Source organism: Ovis canadensis, chromosome 14, assembly GCF_042477335.2.
Source record: "Ovis canadensis isolate MfBH-ARS-UI-01 breed Bighorn chromosome 14, ARS-UI_OviCan_v2, whole genome shotgun sequence".
Classification (NCBI taxonomy): Eukaryota; Metazoa; Chordata; class Mammalia; order Artiodactyla; family Bovidae; genus Ovis; species Ovis canadensis.
The window spans coordinates 65,637,829-65,654,596 of NC_091258.1; the positions used below are offsets into that span (position 1 = coordinate 65,637,829).

General features: G+C 57.2%; 1 protein-coding gene across 1 annotated transcript; it reads left to right on the top strand.

Annotated features, from left to right (window-relative positions):
* Positions 1-4,230: 4,230 nt before the first annotated feature.
* Positions 4,231-15,910, top strand: BCAM (basal cell adhesion molecule (Lutheran blood group)). Its single transcript, XM_069549153.1, has 15 exons — positions 4,231-4,975; positions 6,823-6,944; positions 7,479-7,707; positions 7,829-7,899; positions 8,146-8,242; positions 8,339-8,521; positions 9,394-9,530; positions 9,776-9,932; positions 12,374-12,489; positions 12,596-12,737; positions 12,903-13,039; positions 13,202-13,346; positions 13,431-13,575; positions 14,542-14,659; positions 14,752-15,910. Exons 1-15 carry the CDS (start codon positions 4,894-4,896, stop codon positions 14,755-14,757), a joined length of 1,887 nt encoding a protein of 628 aa, XP_069405254.1. The 5' UTR covers positions 4,231-4,893; the 3' UTR covers positions 14,758-15,910.
* Positions 15,911-16,768: the final 858 nt, after the last annotated feature.

Genomic DNA, 16,768 nt, shown 5'->3' on the forward strand with positions numbered 1-16,768 from the left:
GGAACAGAAGCCTCCTCTGGGGCAGGAAGGGAATTGATTGAGAGGACTCGGGATCACTCACAGATTCCCAGAAGTGATTAGAGAATCAGGATCGGAAAGTGATCAAGGGAACACAACGGGCAGCTGGCCTCCAACCATAACCCAGCCACGATCACACCACAGAACGTGTCTGAAGGGGATACGCTGGGGCCTCAGTGACCACCGGATGCTGGTCATCTCTCTGCCTCTGCCACCCCAGAATAGGCTAGCTGTTGCGTGGAACAAATCACACCGGAACTTTTATTTTAATATAATTTTATTTAGTTATTTAGGGCCACGCTGGGTCTTCATTGCTCTGTGCAGGCTTTCTCTAGGTGTGGCGAGCGGGGCTACTCTTCCTTGCGGGGCCCGGGCTTCTCACTACAGTGGCTTCTCTTGTTGCGGGGCACCGGCTCTAGGCACACAGTCTTCAGTACTTGCACCACGTGGGCTCAGGAGTTGCGGCTTGTGGGATCTAGAGCACAGGCTCAACAGCTGTGGCCCAAGGGCTTCGTTGCCCCGAGGCATGTGGAATGTTCCAGAACCAGGGATCAAACCTATGTTCCTTGCACTGGCAGGTGGATTCTTATCCACTGTGCCACCAGGCAAGTCCAACACAGAAACTCATTTGTGTGCAACAGTAAGGGTTCTGGGTGGTTCTGGCTCAGGGTGCAATCGAGTGGTGCTTGGAGCAGGGCAGCTGGGGACTGGACAGACATCCCTCTGCTGTTCTAGACCTCTCCACGTGCTCTCCACGCTTGCTAGTTTGGGCTTCCCCACAGCATGGCTTTCTCAAGGTAGTCAGAGTGCTTATATGGTGGCTGAAGTCTTCACAGAAGATATTCCAGTGATGCAGACAGAAGTTACATGGTTTTTCTACCTAATCTTGGAACTCATGAATGAAGTATTCTTTTTTTTTTTTTTTTTCAGTCAAGCTGCATCTGTGTTGTGGTACGCGGGCTTTCCTTAGTTTCGGCGCAAAGGCTTAGCTTCCCCTCGGCATGTGAGATCTTAGTCCCATGACCAAGGATGAAACCTATGTCCCCTGCATTGGAAGGCAGATTCTTAGCCACCAGACCACCAGGGAAGTCCCCAGTTCTGCCACATTCTAATGGTTAGATGCAAAGACTTAAAAGGAGGGGACGTGTCTAACAGATAGACCCTCACCTCTCAATGGAAAGACGGTCAAGTTCAGCTTGTAGGAGAGCATGTGGGATGACAGCTCTTGTCACAGCTATCTTTGAAAAGCAGCACCTGTCCATCTGCCGTCGAGGGCATGGATTAGCCAGTCTTGGTTTGTTTGGTATTAGCACCTGATTCCAAGGTAAAGTGGGATTCACCAGGCTTAGCTCATCTGAGCTACAGCGGAGGCAGGAAAGAAATATCTGTTTGGTTTCAACAGAGGGTAACAGGCTTTTGGCTGCAAGGATTTTTTTTAATGTGGGGATGAGGTTGTGTGCATGCTAAGTCGCTTCGGTTGTGTCTGACTCTTTGCAACCCTATGGACTGTAGCCCGCCAGGCTCCTCTGTCCATGGGGATTCTCCAGACAAGAATACTGGAGTGAGTTGCCATGCCCTCCTCCAGGGGACCTTCCCAACCCAGGGATCGAACGCACACCTCTTCTGCATTGGCAGGCAGGAGGTTCTTTACCACTAGCACCACCTGGGAAGCCCCAAAGCGGGGTGCAGCTGCTAGCTAACCCACCCCGACAAAGGCCATTGTAATCCATCCTTTTGAATGTTCAGCATCCGTAGGTATCCTCTGCTTAGACTTACATTCTCTTCCCCAAAGAGTTCTTTTTTTTAATATTTATTTTTATTTATTATTTTGGCTGTGCCAGGTCTTAGTTGCAGTATGTGAACTCTAAGTTGTGGCATATGGGATCGAGTTCCTGACCAGGGATCGAACCTCAGCCCCCTGCATTGGGAGTTCAGAGTCTTAGCCACTAGGCAACCAGAGAGGTCTCCAACCCCAAAACCTCTTATCAAAGCTCTCCTTGCACAACTAAGTCTTGTACAGATAAAAATACATCATGCTGGCCCCCAAGACAACACAAACTCTCAGTAGTTACATTTTCCAGATGCAAGTCTAGAATCATGGGGGAGTACACATTCCCCCTCCAAATACATCATGACTCGCTGTATTCCACAATCTGTGAACTAGTTTAGAGTAACCGGCCCACACTGTGGGTTTCCCCGGTGGCTCAGCGGTAAAGAATCTGGCTGGGTTCGATCCCTGGGTCAGAAAGATCCCCGGAGGAGGAAATGGCAACCCACTCCAGGATTCTTGCCTGGGGAATCCCATGGACAGAGGAGCCTGGCGGACTACAGAGTTGGAAGTGACTGAGCACACACACATCCCACACTGTACATAAGATGATAGGATAAAGGTATAGAAATATGGGGCTTGTTACTTAAAATGTCTAAGTAGCTACACATGAGACAGCAATGGAATTAGAAAATTCATTGATTCCAGGCATAGTCAGCTCCTTACACCAAGCACCGTTCTAGACCCTGGGGATACAGTGGTGAACTAAAGTTCCCATTCTCTTGGAGCTTCTGTTTTGTGCAAAACAATAAAAAATAAATATGTGGCAGTGATAAGTGCTGCAGAGGAAAAATGTAGCGAGATAAAGGGCTGGGTTAGTTGCTGCATCAGAAAGGATGGTTAAGGGAAGCTCTGTGATAAGATGATGCCGTAGAGATTTGAAGCCAGACAGGGAGGGAGAGATGGCAAGAAAGAATGTCCTACAAGAGGGAAGAGCAAGAGCAAAGGCCCTGAGGCTGAAACAAGCCTGGCGATGGAGGAACCGCATGGAGTCAAAGAGATCTATGTGGCAGGAAAAGAGCTAGCGAGGTGGGGCAGAGAAGAGGAAGATGAGGCCAGGGAGGCGATGAGGACCAGATACAGGACATTGCGCACCACGGAAAGGACTTCAACTTTATTCAGATGGAGAAGATCTGAGCAGAAGGGTGACGGGCTGACTCACATTTTAATGGGATCCTTCCGGCTGTTTTATGGAAGTAAATTGTAGGGGACAAAGACAGATATTTCAGTACTAGTTGGTGCAAGCCCTCAAGGAAATGGCTCTGGCATTTATGACTTTCCTCCTTCGCACACACTCCACACACCCCCACGTTTATGAACCGGAACCAGAACCCCCCGGCTGGTTGGATTAAGGAAGGTGGAAGGGGGCTGTTGAGGAAAGGGTATACCTAGCAGCCTAGGCAGGTAGGTGTATATACCTAGGCAGAAGGTGTATGAGCCAGGGGCAGGGGAGCTGGGGAGTGGGTGCCTGGGGTCCCTGTGTAGAAGCTTGTGCCAGGGAGCTCTTTTGTCCACTTGCAAGTTTGCAGTGGGTCGTGTTGGGCCATGATCCAGTCTGGGTGGGGTTTGCATGTGAGCCTGTGTACTCCTGCATTTGAGCCTTGCAAACCTTCCCTGAGTTCTTGCTCCATGTCTTGCCTGGGCTGGACAGTACTGGGGACGCAGTAGTGATCACAACAGCCCTGGCCCTTCCCTTCCTGGCTCTCTGTCCAGTGGAGGAGACAAACTCATCCCCAGACAGAGCTGACCCAGAATGCGCAGGGCTAGGTGGGGGAGCCCAGAGGTGGGCACTTGACTCAGCCGAGGAGAGCACGGAGGGCTTTCTGGAGAAGGGGAGCTAACGCTAAAAGGTCACCTCTCCCATCTATAACCATCGCTCTCCTGTATGGACAAAGTAGCCTTGACCAGTCTAACCAATAACCCCCGTGCTGACCTATAATCCAAGATGTCCCTGGTGCCTGACCAGTGGTCCCTCTTCTGCCCATCCACCCCCCACATCTGATCAGAGGCCTGGGGAAAGTCTCCCAGCATGACCAGCTGAGGGCTAGCTTCTCCCGGGTAACCAGTGAAATCTCACCCCACCCCCCAGCCAGCATCTAGGAATTTTGTCCCAGCCAGGCCTGCCTTGTAAGGAGCCCTGGACACTCTGATCTGTGATCCCAAGTCTGACCTGTGACCCTTCCTTGTGACCCATGGCAGGACTCCTCCTTTTTTTCCCTCAGGTGCCTGGGCCTCCTCCCCGCCCCCACTCACCTGTCAACCCCGTTTCTCTTCCCCTCCCCCCAAAGCTGGAAGGGAGTAAAGGGAAGAGAAAGGGAGGAAGGGGGGTGGCATTCCTAGGATTCCCTGGAAGGGGGGAAGAGAGGGAGGGCCCTAGGGAGGAAAGCTAAGAGAAGAGCACCCCACAGCTCCCACCCCTGCCAGCATCTCAGAGGCCTGGGCAGAGCTGGGTGTTGAAGATCGTTAGACATTAGAACTATTAGACATTAGAACCGGGTGGGTTCCAGGCCGCTGGTCAGACAGGAAAGCAGCCTAGCGCACTGGCCACTGGGGAGGCTGAGGATTGCTGGTTGGACTGGGAGAGGCCGGTGCAGGTCCACTGGTTGGACCCGGGCCAGCAGGTCGAAAACGACGAGGGGAGCCCACGTCACTGGCCGGGGAGGGAACGGGTCCCGCCAGTGAGAATGAGGCGGAGAGGATCCGCGGGGGTCCAGGGAGGACCCCCGCTCTGGACACCGGCCGAACTGGTTGGTCGGGTCACCCGCCAGGGGCGCTGGTCAGTTGGAGCCTGACACCCTGGGGCCGGGGGGCGGGGAGCCTGGCTCCTGGCTGAGCGCTGGGAGGTCGGCTCCGGGCAGTGGGAGGTCCTGGCCTGGCGCCCGGCTTTGGAGGGGGACGAGGGGGAGACCGGGAGGGCGGGGTGGGGCGGGGCTGCCTGGGGCGGGGCCTCCTCGCTCCAGTCCCGGCGGCCGAGGAGTCCCAGCCCTGGCTCAGTCCCTGCCGCTGCCGCCCGCCGCTCGCCGCCCGCTGCCGCCGCCGCCTTGAACATGGAGCCCCCAGACGCGCGGGCTGGGGCCCGTGGGGCCCCGCTGTTGCTGGTGCTCGCGCTCCTGCTGGAGGCGCACCCAGGTATGGCTCGGGCTGAGAGCAGGGCGCGCCTTGGAGGGGAGGGGAGATGGGGAGGGGCTTTCGCCGACCCCAGGGACCCCAGGAAAGGAGGGATATGGAGTGCCCCTCCCAGGGAGAGACCCAGCGACAGCCTGGCAGAGGGCTGGGGATCCTCAGCTGTGTATTAGAAGCGATCTGAGAAGCCGTTGGACCCAGGAGTGCGGGCGCTCCGCTCCCTGCCCGCTCAGACGCTGGGATCTGCCCCCGCTCCCACCCCCGCCTGGCCCCTACTCCCCCGGACCCAGAGGTCCTGGCCTCCAGTGGCCGGAGTGCCTTTTCCCCGGGGACAGAAGAGACCAAAGCGGAACTCCCCGCTCAAAAGTTGTCAAGTTTTGAGAGGGTCAGGGACCCTCTGGCTAGAAACCAGCAAGTCACATGCGATTGCGGGTTCCCCCTATTCAGATTCAGAGCCCAGACTCTAAAGGACCCGCCCCTCTCGCCTCCCGCTCCATCAGAGAGGGCTGGAGCCCAGCCCCTGGGCAGTGACAGCGGAACCAAGTGTTTCCAAGTGACAGAGCCCCCCTTCCCGGGGGCCCAGATAAAGCCACGCACCTGCGTGGGGGTTGGAGGAGAGGTAGAGGCCCTCAGGGGCTGCGGGAAGAGAGAACTGGGGGAGAGAGAGATCCCTCTGACCATCCTTGCTGTCTCCACCGCTTGGACCCAGCCCTGGGCACCAGCCTGGCCCCACACTCCCTCCCATGGGGCAGGCCCGGGCCAGAGGTGGGTGCCTGGGAATCCAGGCCCCTGGCACAAGCATGGCGAACAGTGGGTCCCCAGGGGCAAAGCGGGGCCAGGCTGGGCGGGGAAGGGAGGGAGACTCTAAGAACTGAGAGCTCAGGCCGGATTGCCAGCCCAGAGGCTGAAAGAGCTCGCTTTTCACCTCTACCTGCCCGGATCCTGGGACAGGAGTCCTGGCCCTCTGCTCCCTTCTCCCTCAGGACCCAGGATCCGAGCCCTCCACCCTGTCCTGCTGTGAGGCACGTGCTGCTGCTCTCTCAAAGAGTTAGAGGGGCCGAGGCGAGGGTAGGGGGCTCGGGCAGGCCTGAGCCAGCCTGTCCCTCCCACATTCCTGAAACCTGCCCAGCCCTGTCCCCCTTCACCGCGCCCACACACCCATCCTGCCTCAGCTCTGGCCCAGCCCCAGCCCCCCACCCCCTCCCCCACTGCTCCGGATGGAGAGACCCGGGGGGCAGGGCTGGGCAACACGGAGACTGAGAGGAACGCAGAGAACCGTGAAACTAAGAGACGAGACGCAGGGTGAGGGGCGCACACGCGCGCACACACACACACGCACACACACGCAGAGGCGGTGACTGAGATGGAGATGATTATCCATCTCGTTGTGCCAGGCCCCAGGTGAAGTGCTGGAGGCTAAGGAATGAGCCCGCCAAGGCCCTGCCCTCAAGGGGCATTTGGTCTGGGGGACAAGCAAGGACACACAGGATTTGAGTCCAAGCGGATGGTATGGAGGCCACCGGGGCCCTGTGTGGCCCAGGGGAGGAGTCTTCAGTTCTGCAAGTGAACGGAGAGATGGAGAGACATGCTGATGGGATCTGGAGCTTAGAGATGCAGAAATGAGAGATGAAGGGAGAGAGGAGCTGAATCTGAGGGAGCAGGGGCTGGGGGCCTGGACCCCTGGGTCTGGGGGCGAAGGGGCTGGGGGCCTGGACCCCTGGGTCTGGGGGAGGAGGGGCTGGGGGCCTGGACCACTGGGTCTGGGGGCGGAGGGGCTGGGGGAGGAGGACTGGGGACCTAGAGAGCTCTGCCTCCTGGTGGCAGTGGGAGAGAGCTCAGTCACCCTCCTGCAGGTTCCAAGGCTGAGGTCCGCCTGTCTGTGCCCCCCCTGGTGGAGGTGATGAGGGGGGAGTCTGTCACTCTGGACTGCAGCCCCTTGGGGACCCATGACTATTTCATGCTGGAATGGTTTCTGGTGAGTGCTGTGGGCTGGGAACGAGGACATGACAGAGCGGGGCCTGAGAGTCAGGGCGCAGTGGGGCTGCAAATGTTCATCCCCTCATCCGAGCCCGAAAGCCCCTAGGAGCCCCACCAAGCTGCCTTTCCATTTTACAGGTGGGGAAATGGAGGCCCAGCGAGAGGAAGCCCCTCTCCAGGGTACCCTGGTGTTGGGCACAGCTGAGGCTAGAATGAAAGAGGTCCCTTGGCTCTTGGAAGAGGACATTCAGAGGCAGACACCCAGAAGGCAGGAGCCCGGGGATGGGACTAAAGAGAAAGAGAAACAGGAGACCCAGGGCAGGAAAGGAAGACAGAGGTGGAAGGAGGGAACCAGAGAGGGGGAAAGGTGACCACAGACAGGGAGCGGGGGTGGGAGAGCTGGAGAGAGGACGGAGGGACCAGAGAGAGAGCGTGAGAGGAGACCCACGGAGCGGCAGAGGGAAAGGGGACACGGAGGAGGGCCCGCGGCCGGGCAGCCTCTCGCTGAGATGCTCCCCGCCTGCCCCCGCAGGTCGACCGCTCCTGGGCTCGCCACCGCCTGGCCTGGGCCGAGCTGCATGGGTCCAAGCTCTGGGACAAAGATCTCAGCTCCCAGGGCCGCAGCCCCCCATACCAGCTGGACTCCAGGGGGCGCCTGGTGCTGCCTGAGGCCCAGGTGGGTGACGAGCGCGATTACGTGTGCGTGGTGAAGACGGGGGCAGCAGGCATTGCCGAGGCCACCGCCAGGCTCAGTGTGTTTGGTGAGTGTCTGTGCCTCCCCTCCAACCGCCGCCCCCCTCCCACAACACACACACATCCTGGGAAAGGGCAGGGAGGTGAGAACCCTGGGAACCAGCTCCTGACTGTAAGTCCCTCCCGCAGCCAAACCAGAGGCCCCGGAGGTCTCCCCCAACAAAGGAACCCTGTCTGTGATGGATGACTTTGCCCAGGAGGTACCTTGGGCCGCATCTTGCTTCCAGGATTCTGAGGGGAGGAGGGGGTCCTGGGCTCCTACAGCTCAAGGTCGGGAGAAGCTGGGGGCTTGGGCTTCCCAGTCCAGGAGTAGGGGTCCAGGAGTTCCAACCTTGGGTCTCCCGGGAGGAGAGGCTTGGGAGCTGGACTCGTGTGTCTGGGTCTGGTCTGGTCCCCAGACTCCAGGGACCTGGCTCCCAGCCCGGGCGGGTCTGTGTCTGTCCCAGATAGCCACTTGCAGCAGCCGCAACGGGAACCCAGCCCCCAAGATCATGTGGTATCGGAACGGGCAGCCCCTGGCCGTGCCCCTGGAGGTGAACTCCGGTGAGTGGCGCCTGAGGGAGCTCAGCTAGACCTCAGGGGCTGGGGCTGGGCGGTGGCCGGGCTGGCTGACTGCCTCCCCACCGCCCCCTCCCACAGAGGGCTACATGACTGCCCGCACCGTCCGGGAGGCCTCCGGCCTGCTCTCTGTCACCAGCACCCTTTACCTGCGGCTCCACAAGCCCGACCGGGAGGCCAGCTTCCACTGCTCCGTGCACTACCACCTGCCCGCTGGCCAGCATGGCCGCCAGGACAGCCCTTCCTTCTCCCTCACCCTGCACTGTGAGTCCGAGCTGGGCCCCCGGCCGCCCCCACCTGGAACTCTCTCGCTGAGGCCTGCCCCTCCAAGGCGACCCCGGTGACCTGCCCCACCCCTTCCAGGCCTTCCCCCACCATTACCTCAGGCTGAAGTGGGTACTCACCTCTGACCTCTGACCTCAAGTGCCAGCAGGAGCCCCATCCTGACTTCTGACTCCCCCCCATAACACTCTGAACCTCGTGGAGTCTCAGGACTAACTGTTGTGCCCCACGCTTCCACCCCAAAATGGGTCCCCCCGAATCTCACACTGACCTGTCACCCACATTGTAGCAAAGGAAAGGACTAAGGTTGGCCAAAGGTTAGGGGTCATATCTTTTTTTTTTTTGGCCACGCCATGAGGCGTGTGGGATCGTAGTTCCCTGACCAGGGATCGACCCTGCGCCCCCTGCATTGGAAGTGTGGAATCAACCCCCCCACAACCCTGCCTCCAACCCTTTCTATGGTGCCTGTCCTGGTCTGGATGCCCCCAGCCCCTCTGGTCTCCCATACAAGGCAGCCAGAGAGCTCTTCCCAAGGTACACACTGACCTGTACTCTCCACCTCTGACCTCGAGCCCATGATCTCAGAACGAGTGCAACCTTGAGCCTCAAAATATGACCTCTAAGGAACTTCCTTGGTTAAGACTCCACGCTTCCAAAGCCGGGGGTGTGGGTTCAATCCCTAGTTAAGGAGCTAAGATCCCACATGCCTCATGGCATGGCAAAAAAAAGAAGAAAAAAGATATTACCTTTGGCCAACCATAGCCCTTTCCTTTGCTGCAGTGCTGGCCTCTCCCCCTTAACCTAGCCCTGCCTTTAACCCTTGACTCTGATCGTGAGTCTGCCCTTTCCCTTAGATCCCACAGAGAGCGTGCTGTTCTGGTTGGGCAGCCAGTCCATTGCCGAGGGCTGGGTCCGCGAGGGTGACTCTGTCCAGCTGTTGTGCCAGGGGGACGGCAGTCCCAGCCCGGAGTACACGTTTTTTCGGCTTCAGGTAACCCACCCCTTCATTCCCCTGACCTGTGCAATCTACTTGTCTGCACCAACTTCTGACCCTTCACCTGGGTGACCCCTGGCTTAGCAAGGCATGTGACCCAGGAGCTATCCGTGAGACAGCTCACCAATTTGTGAGAGTCTTGACATACCTTGATGCCTGGCTTGGGTGACCCCGGACCTAACCTGACCCTGCCAGCCCAGAGCATCTCCTGAACTGGGTTCCTCACTCCTGGTCTCCCCCAGGACAAGCAGGAGAATGTGCTAAAAACAAGTCTTGAGGGGAACCTGACACTGGAGAGGGTACAGCGGAACCAGAGCGGGACCTATGGCTGCAGGGTAGAGGACTACGACGCCCCCGAGGACGCAGATCTCTCCAAAACCCTGGATCTGCGCGTGGCCTGTGAGCGCCTCCGGAGCGGGAGGGGGGCCCTGGCATCAGCAGTCTCCTCACCCTCACCGCCCACCCGCAGCCCTGTCTCCAACCCTTTCTGTGGTGCCCAGCCTGGTCTCAATGGCCCCGGCCCCTCCAGTCTCCCATGCAAGGCAGCCAGAGACCCCTTTCCAAGGCATACACCTGACCTTCCGCTGCCTAGAACCTGCTGTAGCTCCCCAGTCCTCTGGGGATAAGACCCACATGTTTCACCCCAGCCTTCAAGACCCACCCTACTGGCCTCATCTTAGGCGAACCCTCCTCCCCATCACACCCCAAGCTCTTCTCCTCTTTCCTACAGTAACTCCCGATTTTCTCTTCCATCCAATCCTAACCCATCTGTCGGGTCCCAGTCTTCCAAGAAGCCTTCTTGGCCCACCTGCACGCAAGCCCTGAGCAAAGGCTCTGTGCCTGCTGGGCACTCCTGTCACCTCCCTTCCTGGGACTAGACCCTATGCCACACGTGAACAAGACAGTGAAGCCCCAGCCTCCGCCAGGCTCCAGGGTCCAGTAGGGGACACAGATGTTAAATGCTGAACACACACTTTTTTTTTTTTTGAACACACACTTTGAGTCACAGTCCTGCCTCTACAGAGACTAACGCAAAGGAGTGGGATAAGGAAGTGGTGCGGCGAGCAGGGATTATTTTCCATGGAGGGTGTTGGGGGCTGAAGATTCTGACTGCAGGAAGGAAATTTATGGCAAGTGCCCCAGTATCTACACCTCTTGGTGGGTGATGAGGGAAGGAAGCAGGATACAGCAGAGGTGGAAATTGGGCTTCAGCTAAGGAAGACCTCTGCATGCTCACAGGGCTGAGAGATCCCCAGTTGGGGTACAGGGCCTGGGTCTTTTGTACGTCCACGTCAACCTATCATTGGATGTGGGCTGCCTAGGGAAGGAGGGGACATGACCTTGAGCCAGGGGCTCTCTCTCAGGCAGTTTCCAGAGAGGGCTGACAGCTGAGGGCTGACAGCTGACACCCTTCTCAACAGCTGGGGGAGAAAATCCTTTGCTGCCAAAGGGGAAATCTGAGTGTCCACGACAGAGGGTCAGAGAGACCTCTCTGAGAAGGGGAACATGTGTAGGAAACCAAAGAATGGAACCAGAGCTATGATGAGTCAGAAGAAAAGCATTCCAGGCTGCGGAAACAGCACATGCAAGGGCCCTGAGGCCCACACTGGCATACTGGAGGACAACAGGGAAAGAACAGGCTAGCCGGAGCTCAGGGAACAAGAGGGGAAGGTGGGAGATGAGGTTGAAGCAGTGGGCAGGGTCAACCAGGCAGGACTTTTTGGCTTCATCAAAGAAAGAGGCCTGTATGCCCACCATACTGGGGAACCACTGCAGGGTTTTGTTTTGTTTTGTGTTTTCCTCACTGCAAGAATTTAAGCAGAGGCAAGGGCTGACCAGTGTGTGTTTTGAAAAGATTCCTTTGGGGGCCTTCCCTGGTAGTCCAGTGGATAACACTCCCCACTCCCAATGCAGGGAACCTGGGGTCAATCCCTGGTTGGGGAACTAAGATTCCCACATACCATCACTAAACCCTGTGATGCAACTATAGAAGCCTGGGCACTACAAAAAAAGAGAGAGAGAGAGAGAGAGGAGTGGGCTGTTTTTGTTTTTGTATTTTAAAGAACCCAGCACAGCCAAAATTAAATAAATTGTAAAAACAATTTTTTTTTTTAAGTCAAACTTGGACACGACTGAGCAACTACACTTTCACTATTTAAAAAAGAAAAGATCCCTCTGGCTGCTCACCAAAGAATGGACCAGAGAGGACAGGAGTCCTGCCCAGTACAGAGACCAGTGAGGACGTGGCTGCAGTGGTCAAGGCAGTTGACCCCAGGGTCAGAGATGGAAAGAAGTGAGAAGATCCATTTGGGGGACAGAGCAGAGAAAGACTTGATGGAAAAAAACGGGTCGTGTGGAGGAGAGAAGGCCAAGGCGTGAGGAGTAGTCAGAGAAGGAGCGCCCAACACCTCCCAGGTTATCCATTAACCTTGAGCTCAGATGTCAGCTCTGGAGGCAGGTGGTCAAAGTGGGCCTGTATTTTGGGGTTTTGTTGTTGTTGTTTTAAGTGTTTAACATTATTTATTTAATTTGGCTGCACCAGGTCTTCACTGTGGCATGTGGGGTCTAGTTCCCCGACCAGGCCCCCTGCATTGGGAGCATAAAGTCTTAGCCACTGGACCACCAGGGAAGCCCCATGGGCATGTATTTTGGAGTCAGACTCCTAGATCTGGGCTCAAGGGCCCAGATGAGAGAGTGGAGTGCTCGTGGAGCTGAGGAGAAGTTGGCATTCTCTGCTGACGATTGTCCATTCACGTCTGCCCTTCTCAAAAGCCCTGGGGATCCCCTAACTGATCGGGTGAGGGTCTGGGGAAGGTGACATTCTGTTCCCCCAACTCCAGACCTGGACTCCCTGGAGCTCAGCACAGGGGAGGAGCTTTCCTTATCTTTGAGTAACAGCACAACCGTGACCTGCTCTGCACGAGGCCTGCCCACCCCGATCCTACACTGGACCAAGGTGAGAAGGGAAGGCGTCCCTCCCCAGCACGGGACCCTCCCCTTTTCATCAACCCCTCCCTGCCTCTCACACCCAGCTGGTGCCTGCTGTTTCTCTCCCCACCCAGGACTCAGCACCCATGGGGGAGGACCCCACACTCTCCCTCCACTCCGTCACCTTCGATTCCGCCGGCACATACACGTGTGAGGCCTACATGCCCAATATCCCCCTCCTGAGTCGCACCCGGAGCTTCAGGCTGCTGGTTCAAGGTTCGGGGTATAGGCAGGCTGGGATGGGGATAGTATGGGGGAGTGTGGGGGGCCAGGACAAATGAGATGGGTCCACAGCTGGTCCTTCTCTCCTCTTTTTCTCTCCCTCCTTTCCTTTCCTGGGGTGCCTACATCTTACCCCCTTTCCCGCCCCACCACCCGCAGGGACACCAGAGTTAAAGGCAAAGGAGACTCAGCCCAAGGCCGAAGGCAGCTGGACCGAAGGAGATAAAGTCACCCTGATCTGCTACGCCCGCGGCTACCCGGAGCCCAAACTCACCTGGAGCCAGTTGGGCGGCAGCGTAAGGGACCCTCCTCTGACCCTCCCCAAATCCCAGCCCCTTTAACGGTCCACTCATCCTGTCCTCCCCACCCTCCACCTCCACCAACCACTTCCTTTTCACCTCTGCCCACACACCAAGCCCTTGATTTTGCAAACCTGGGCCTGACCTGAGCCTCCACAGCCCACAGAACCAGCCCCTGGAGGCCAGGGCTGGGTGAGCAGCTCCCTGACCCTGAAGGTGACCAGTGCCTTGAGCCAAGACGGCGTCTCCTGTGAGGCCTCCAACCCTCTCGGGAACACCCATCACGTCTTCCACTTTGGAACCGGTGAGTAACCACCGTGGTGGGACCGACACCGGGTGCAGGGCAGACAGCGGGCTGCTGGCTGACCCCTCCCCCCCCACCCCGCAGTGGCCCCCCAGACCTCCCAGGCTGGCGTGGCGGTCATGGCCGTGGCCATCAGCGTGGGCCTCCTGCTCCTCGTCGTTGCCGTCTTCTACTGCATGAGACGCAAGGGGCGGCCCGGCTGCTGCCGGCGGAGCGAGAAGGGGCCTCCGTGAGTGGCCTGAAACCTTGAAACTGACCTCTCTACCCCAACCCTGACCTCACCCCGACCTCAGCCCCAAAGCAACCACAGCCCCAACCCCAACTCCATCGGCAAATAAGATGCCATCCCATCTCCAACCTCCAGCCTGGACCATGACTGTCCCCTCCCCTCTCCTCAACCCCACCCAACCCGTAACTAACTCCCAGACCACCCCAAGCTCACCTTAACCCCATCCCCAATCTCATCCCCACCTGTGATCCACGCCCACCCCAATCCCAAAGTAACCTCATCTATACCTCCAGCTTCCTCTCCAACCCCAACCTCTCCCTCAGCCACACCCTCAGCTCCAGCGCACATCCAGTAACCAAACACAGCTTCAGCCACCTCCCCATCCCAAGCCCCCCGCACATCCCCCCATCCCATTCCTAACTCCAAACCCATCCCCATCCAACCTTATCTCCAACGGCAACCACACGGCCACCCTCAACTCCAGTCCACAGCCATCATCACGTGCGTACGTGCGTGCTAAGTCGCCTCAGTCATGTCCAACTCTTTACGACCCCATAGACCATATAGCCCGTCAGGCTCCCCTGCCCATGGGGTTCTCCAGCCAAGAGTATTGGAGTGGGTTGCCATGCCTTCCTCCAGAGCATCTTCTGGACCCAGGGATTGAACCTACCTCTCCTGGAACTCCTGCATGGCAGGTGGATTCTTTTCCACTGAGCCACCGGGGAAGCCCAGCCATCCCCACAGCCCTCCCCCAAACTCATCCCAGTGACATCACCAGCTCCAACTCCAAGAACAGCGTCAAGCATGTCCTCATCCCATCCCTGACCCCAGGGCCACTTCCACCTCCTACCTCACCCCCAGCTCATTCCCACCCACCCATCGCCAAGTCTGTCCCCATCCGACACACCCATGACCAGTTCCTTCCTTGGCCATGACCACCTCCAACACACTGCCTCCTCCCACTAGGCCCCCTGGGGAACCCAAGTTGAGCCACTCAGGAAAAGAGCAGCCGGAGCAGACAGGCCTTCTCATGGGGAGTACCTCTGGAGGAGCCAAGCATGGGAGCAGGGGCTTTGGAGATGAGGTGAGTGAGGGCCTGGGCCCCTGGGGAGAGGGGGCCACTGCAGGTGGAAGAGCCGCTGTGGGCCCAGGCTGATCTCCCCATCTTTTCCCCAGTGTTGAGCCTGAGGACCTTCCCAGAGGCAGTCATTGAACCCGACCCGGAGTGGCAAGCATCAGAAAACCAGCCCTGCTCACACCTCCGCCTGCCCCCACGTTCCTGGCCTTCCCTCTTCCCTCTCTGGGCCCTCCCTTCCTTCCTCTGTGGGCTGGGCAGGGATCACAGCGGCCTGGGAGGGAGGGGACCTTCCTCCAGGGATTGTGACTCTCCCAGGCCCCAGAATAGCTCCTGGACCCGAGCCCAAGTCCTGGCCTGGGACGAGGCTCGAGGGTCGCTGGCTGGGGCTATTTTTACCTCCTGCCTCCATTGCTGGTCCCCGCCTCCCACCTGACGTCCTGCTGCAGAGTCTGACACTGGATCCCCGCCCCCTGCCCTGACCCCATCGTCTGTGGACACTGGAGTCTGGAATAAATGCTGTCTGTCACCTGGACACCATCCTGTGGCCAGAGCCGCCTCCTCTAGGGGATGAGAGGGGAAGGGGGTGCAGGTGACGCTCTGGCCCTGCTGGCTCTCCCACCCCCTTGCTGGACCTCAGAAGAAATCTGATGTCATGGAGAAAGAAATGAGAGAGAAGGGATGGAGAGTGACTCAGCTGGAAAAAGCTGGAGAAGAGAGGTGCTGGGGGTCCAGAGGGAGCTGAACCTGGCCCCTGAAGACCAGTGCCTTTGGGGGGAGGTGGGGTGCTGTCCCCTTAAGTAAAAAATGCCCAGTCTCTCTCGCCAGAGACCCAGAGGGAATTGAAGCATCCAGAGGAAAAGCTCTCTCTGAGCTGTAGAGTGGATGGAATTAGGGATTTAGGCATCTTCTCTGAGGACAGCCTGGGGCCTGCAGCTGCGGGGTGGGAGATGAGGAGGGGCAACTTGGAGGAACCCCCACGAAGGGATCTAGGCGGAGAGAAGAGATGGCAGAAACAGCGAAACAGAGACTTGCCGAAGCGGAGGGAGAGGCATTTGAAAGGAGAACAGAGAGGCTAAGAGGGAGGTCAGAGGGATGGGCTGGGGCAGCTCAGAAATGAGAGAGAGCCACTGAGTCAGACAGAGATGTGGGGAGAGAGAGGCAAAGACAGACAAATAGAGACATGTCCTGGATCTATTTACTGTGCAATTCCAGACCACAGCAATAAAGCGAAGATCACAATAAAGCAAGTCACACAAATTTTTCAGTTTCCCAGTGCATATATTACGTTTACACTGTACTGTAGTAAGTATGCAATAGCGTTCTGCCTTAAAAAAAAAAAAAAAAGTACATAGCTTAACTTAAGAAACACTTTGAAAAACAAAACACTTTCTGGTTAAAAATGGTAACCATGGTCTGAGCCTTCAGTGAGTCATAGTGATCACATCAAAGGTCACTCATCAGTGACCATAACAAACAGACGAACAATGGAGAACCTTGGAATATTGCAAGAATTACCAAACGTGACACAAAGATACAAAGCGAGCAAAGGCTGTCGGGAAGATGGCACCAATAGACACAGGGTTACCACAAACCTGTAATTTATTTTTTTTTTAAATGCAGTATCTTCGGAGCACAATAAAGTAATGTGCCATACAGAGAGGTAGGGCTGCAGAGACAGACAGGAACACAGAAAGAACTGGGATTCAGAGAGATCATTCCAGTTAGAAAGGGAGGGGGAAAAAAAGTTTCAAAAGAGCAGCTCAGAAGCAGTGCAGGGCAGACAAGTGTGACCTTGGGCAAGTGACTTTACCTCCCTGAGTCCATCAGATAGAGATAAATCATACTTGGGCCGTGGACGGCCACTGTGAGGAGGGGGAGCAAGTGTAGTGCATGCTGGGAGGTCTCTACCGGTGACCCCACCCCTCTGTCCTCAGTTTACTCAGCCACCAGATGGACCAAGTAGCATCTATGGCCGTGGGGAGTTGAAGAGATGCTATAGGAACCTCCTTGTAGGCAACTGAGCAAATGTTCCGAGATTTCCACAACAGAAGAGCTCACATTGGCTGAATTAAGGTGCTCAAATCCCATGATTTATTGAGTCAGATTAAAACAAAC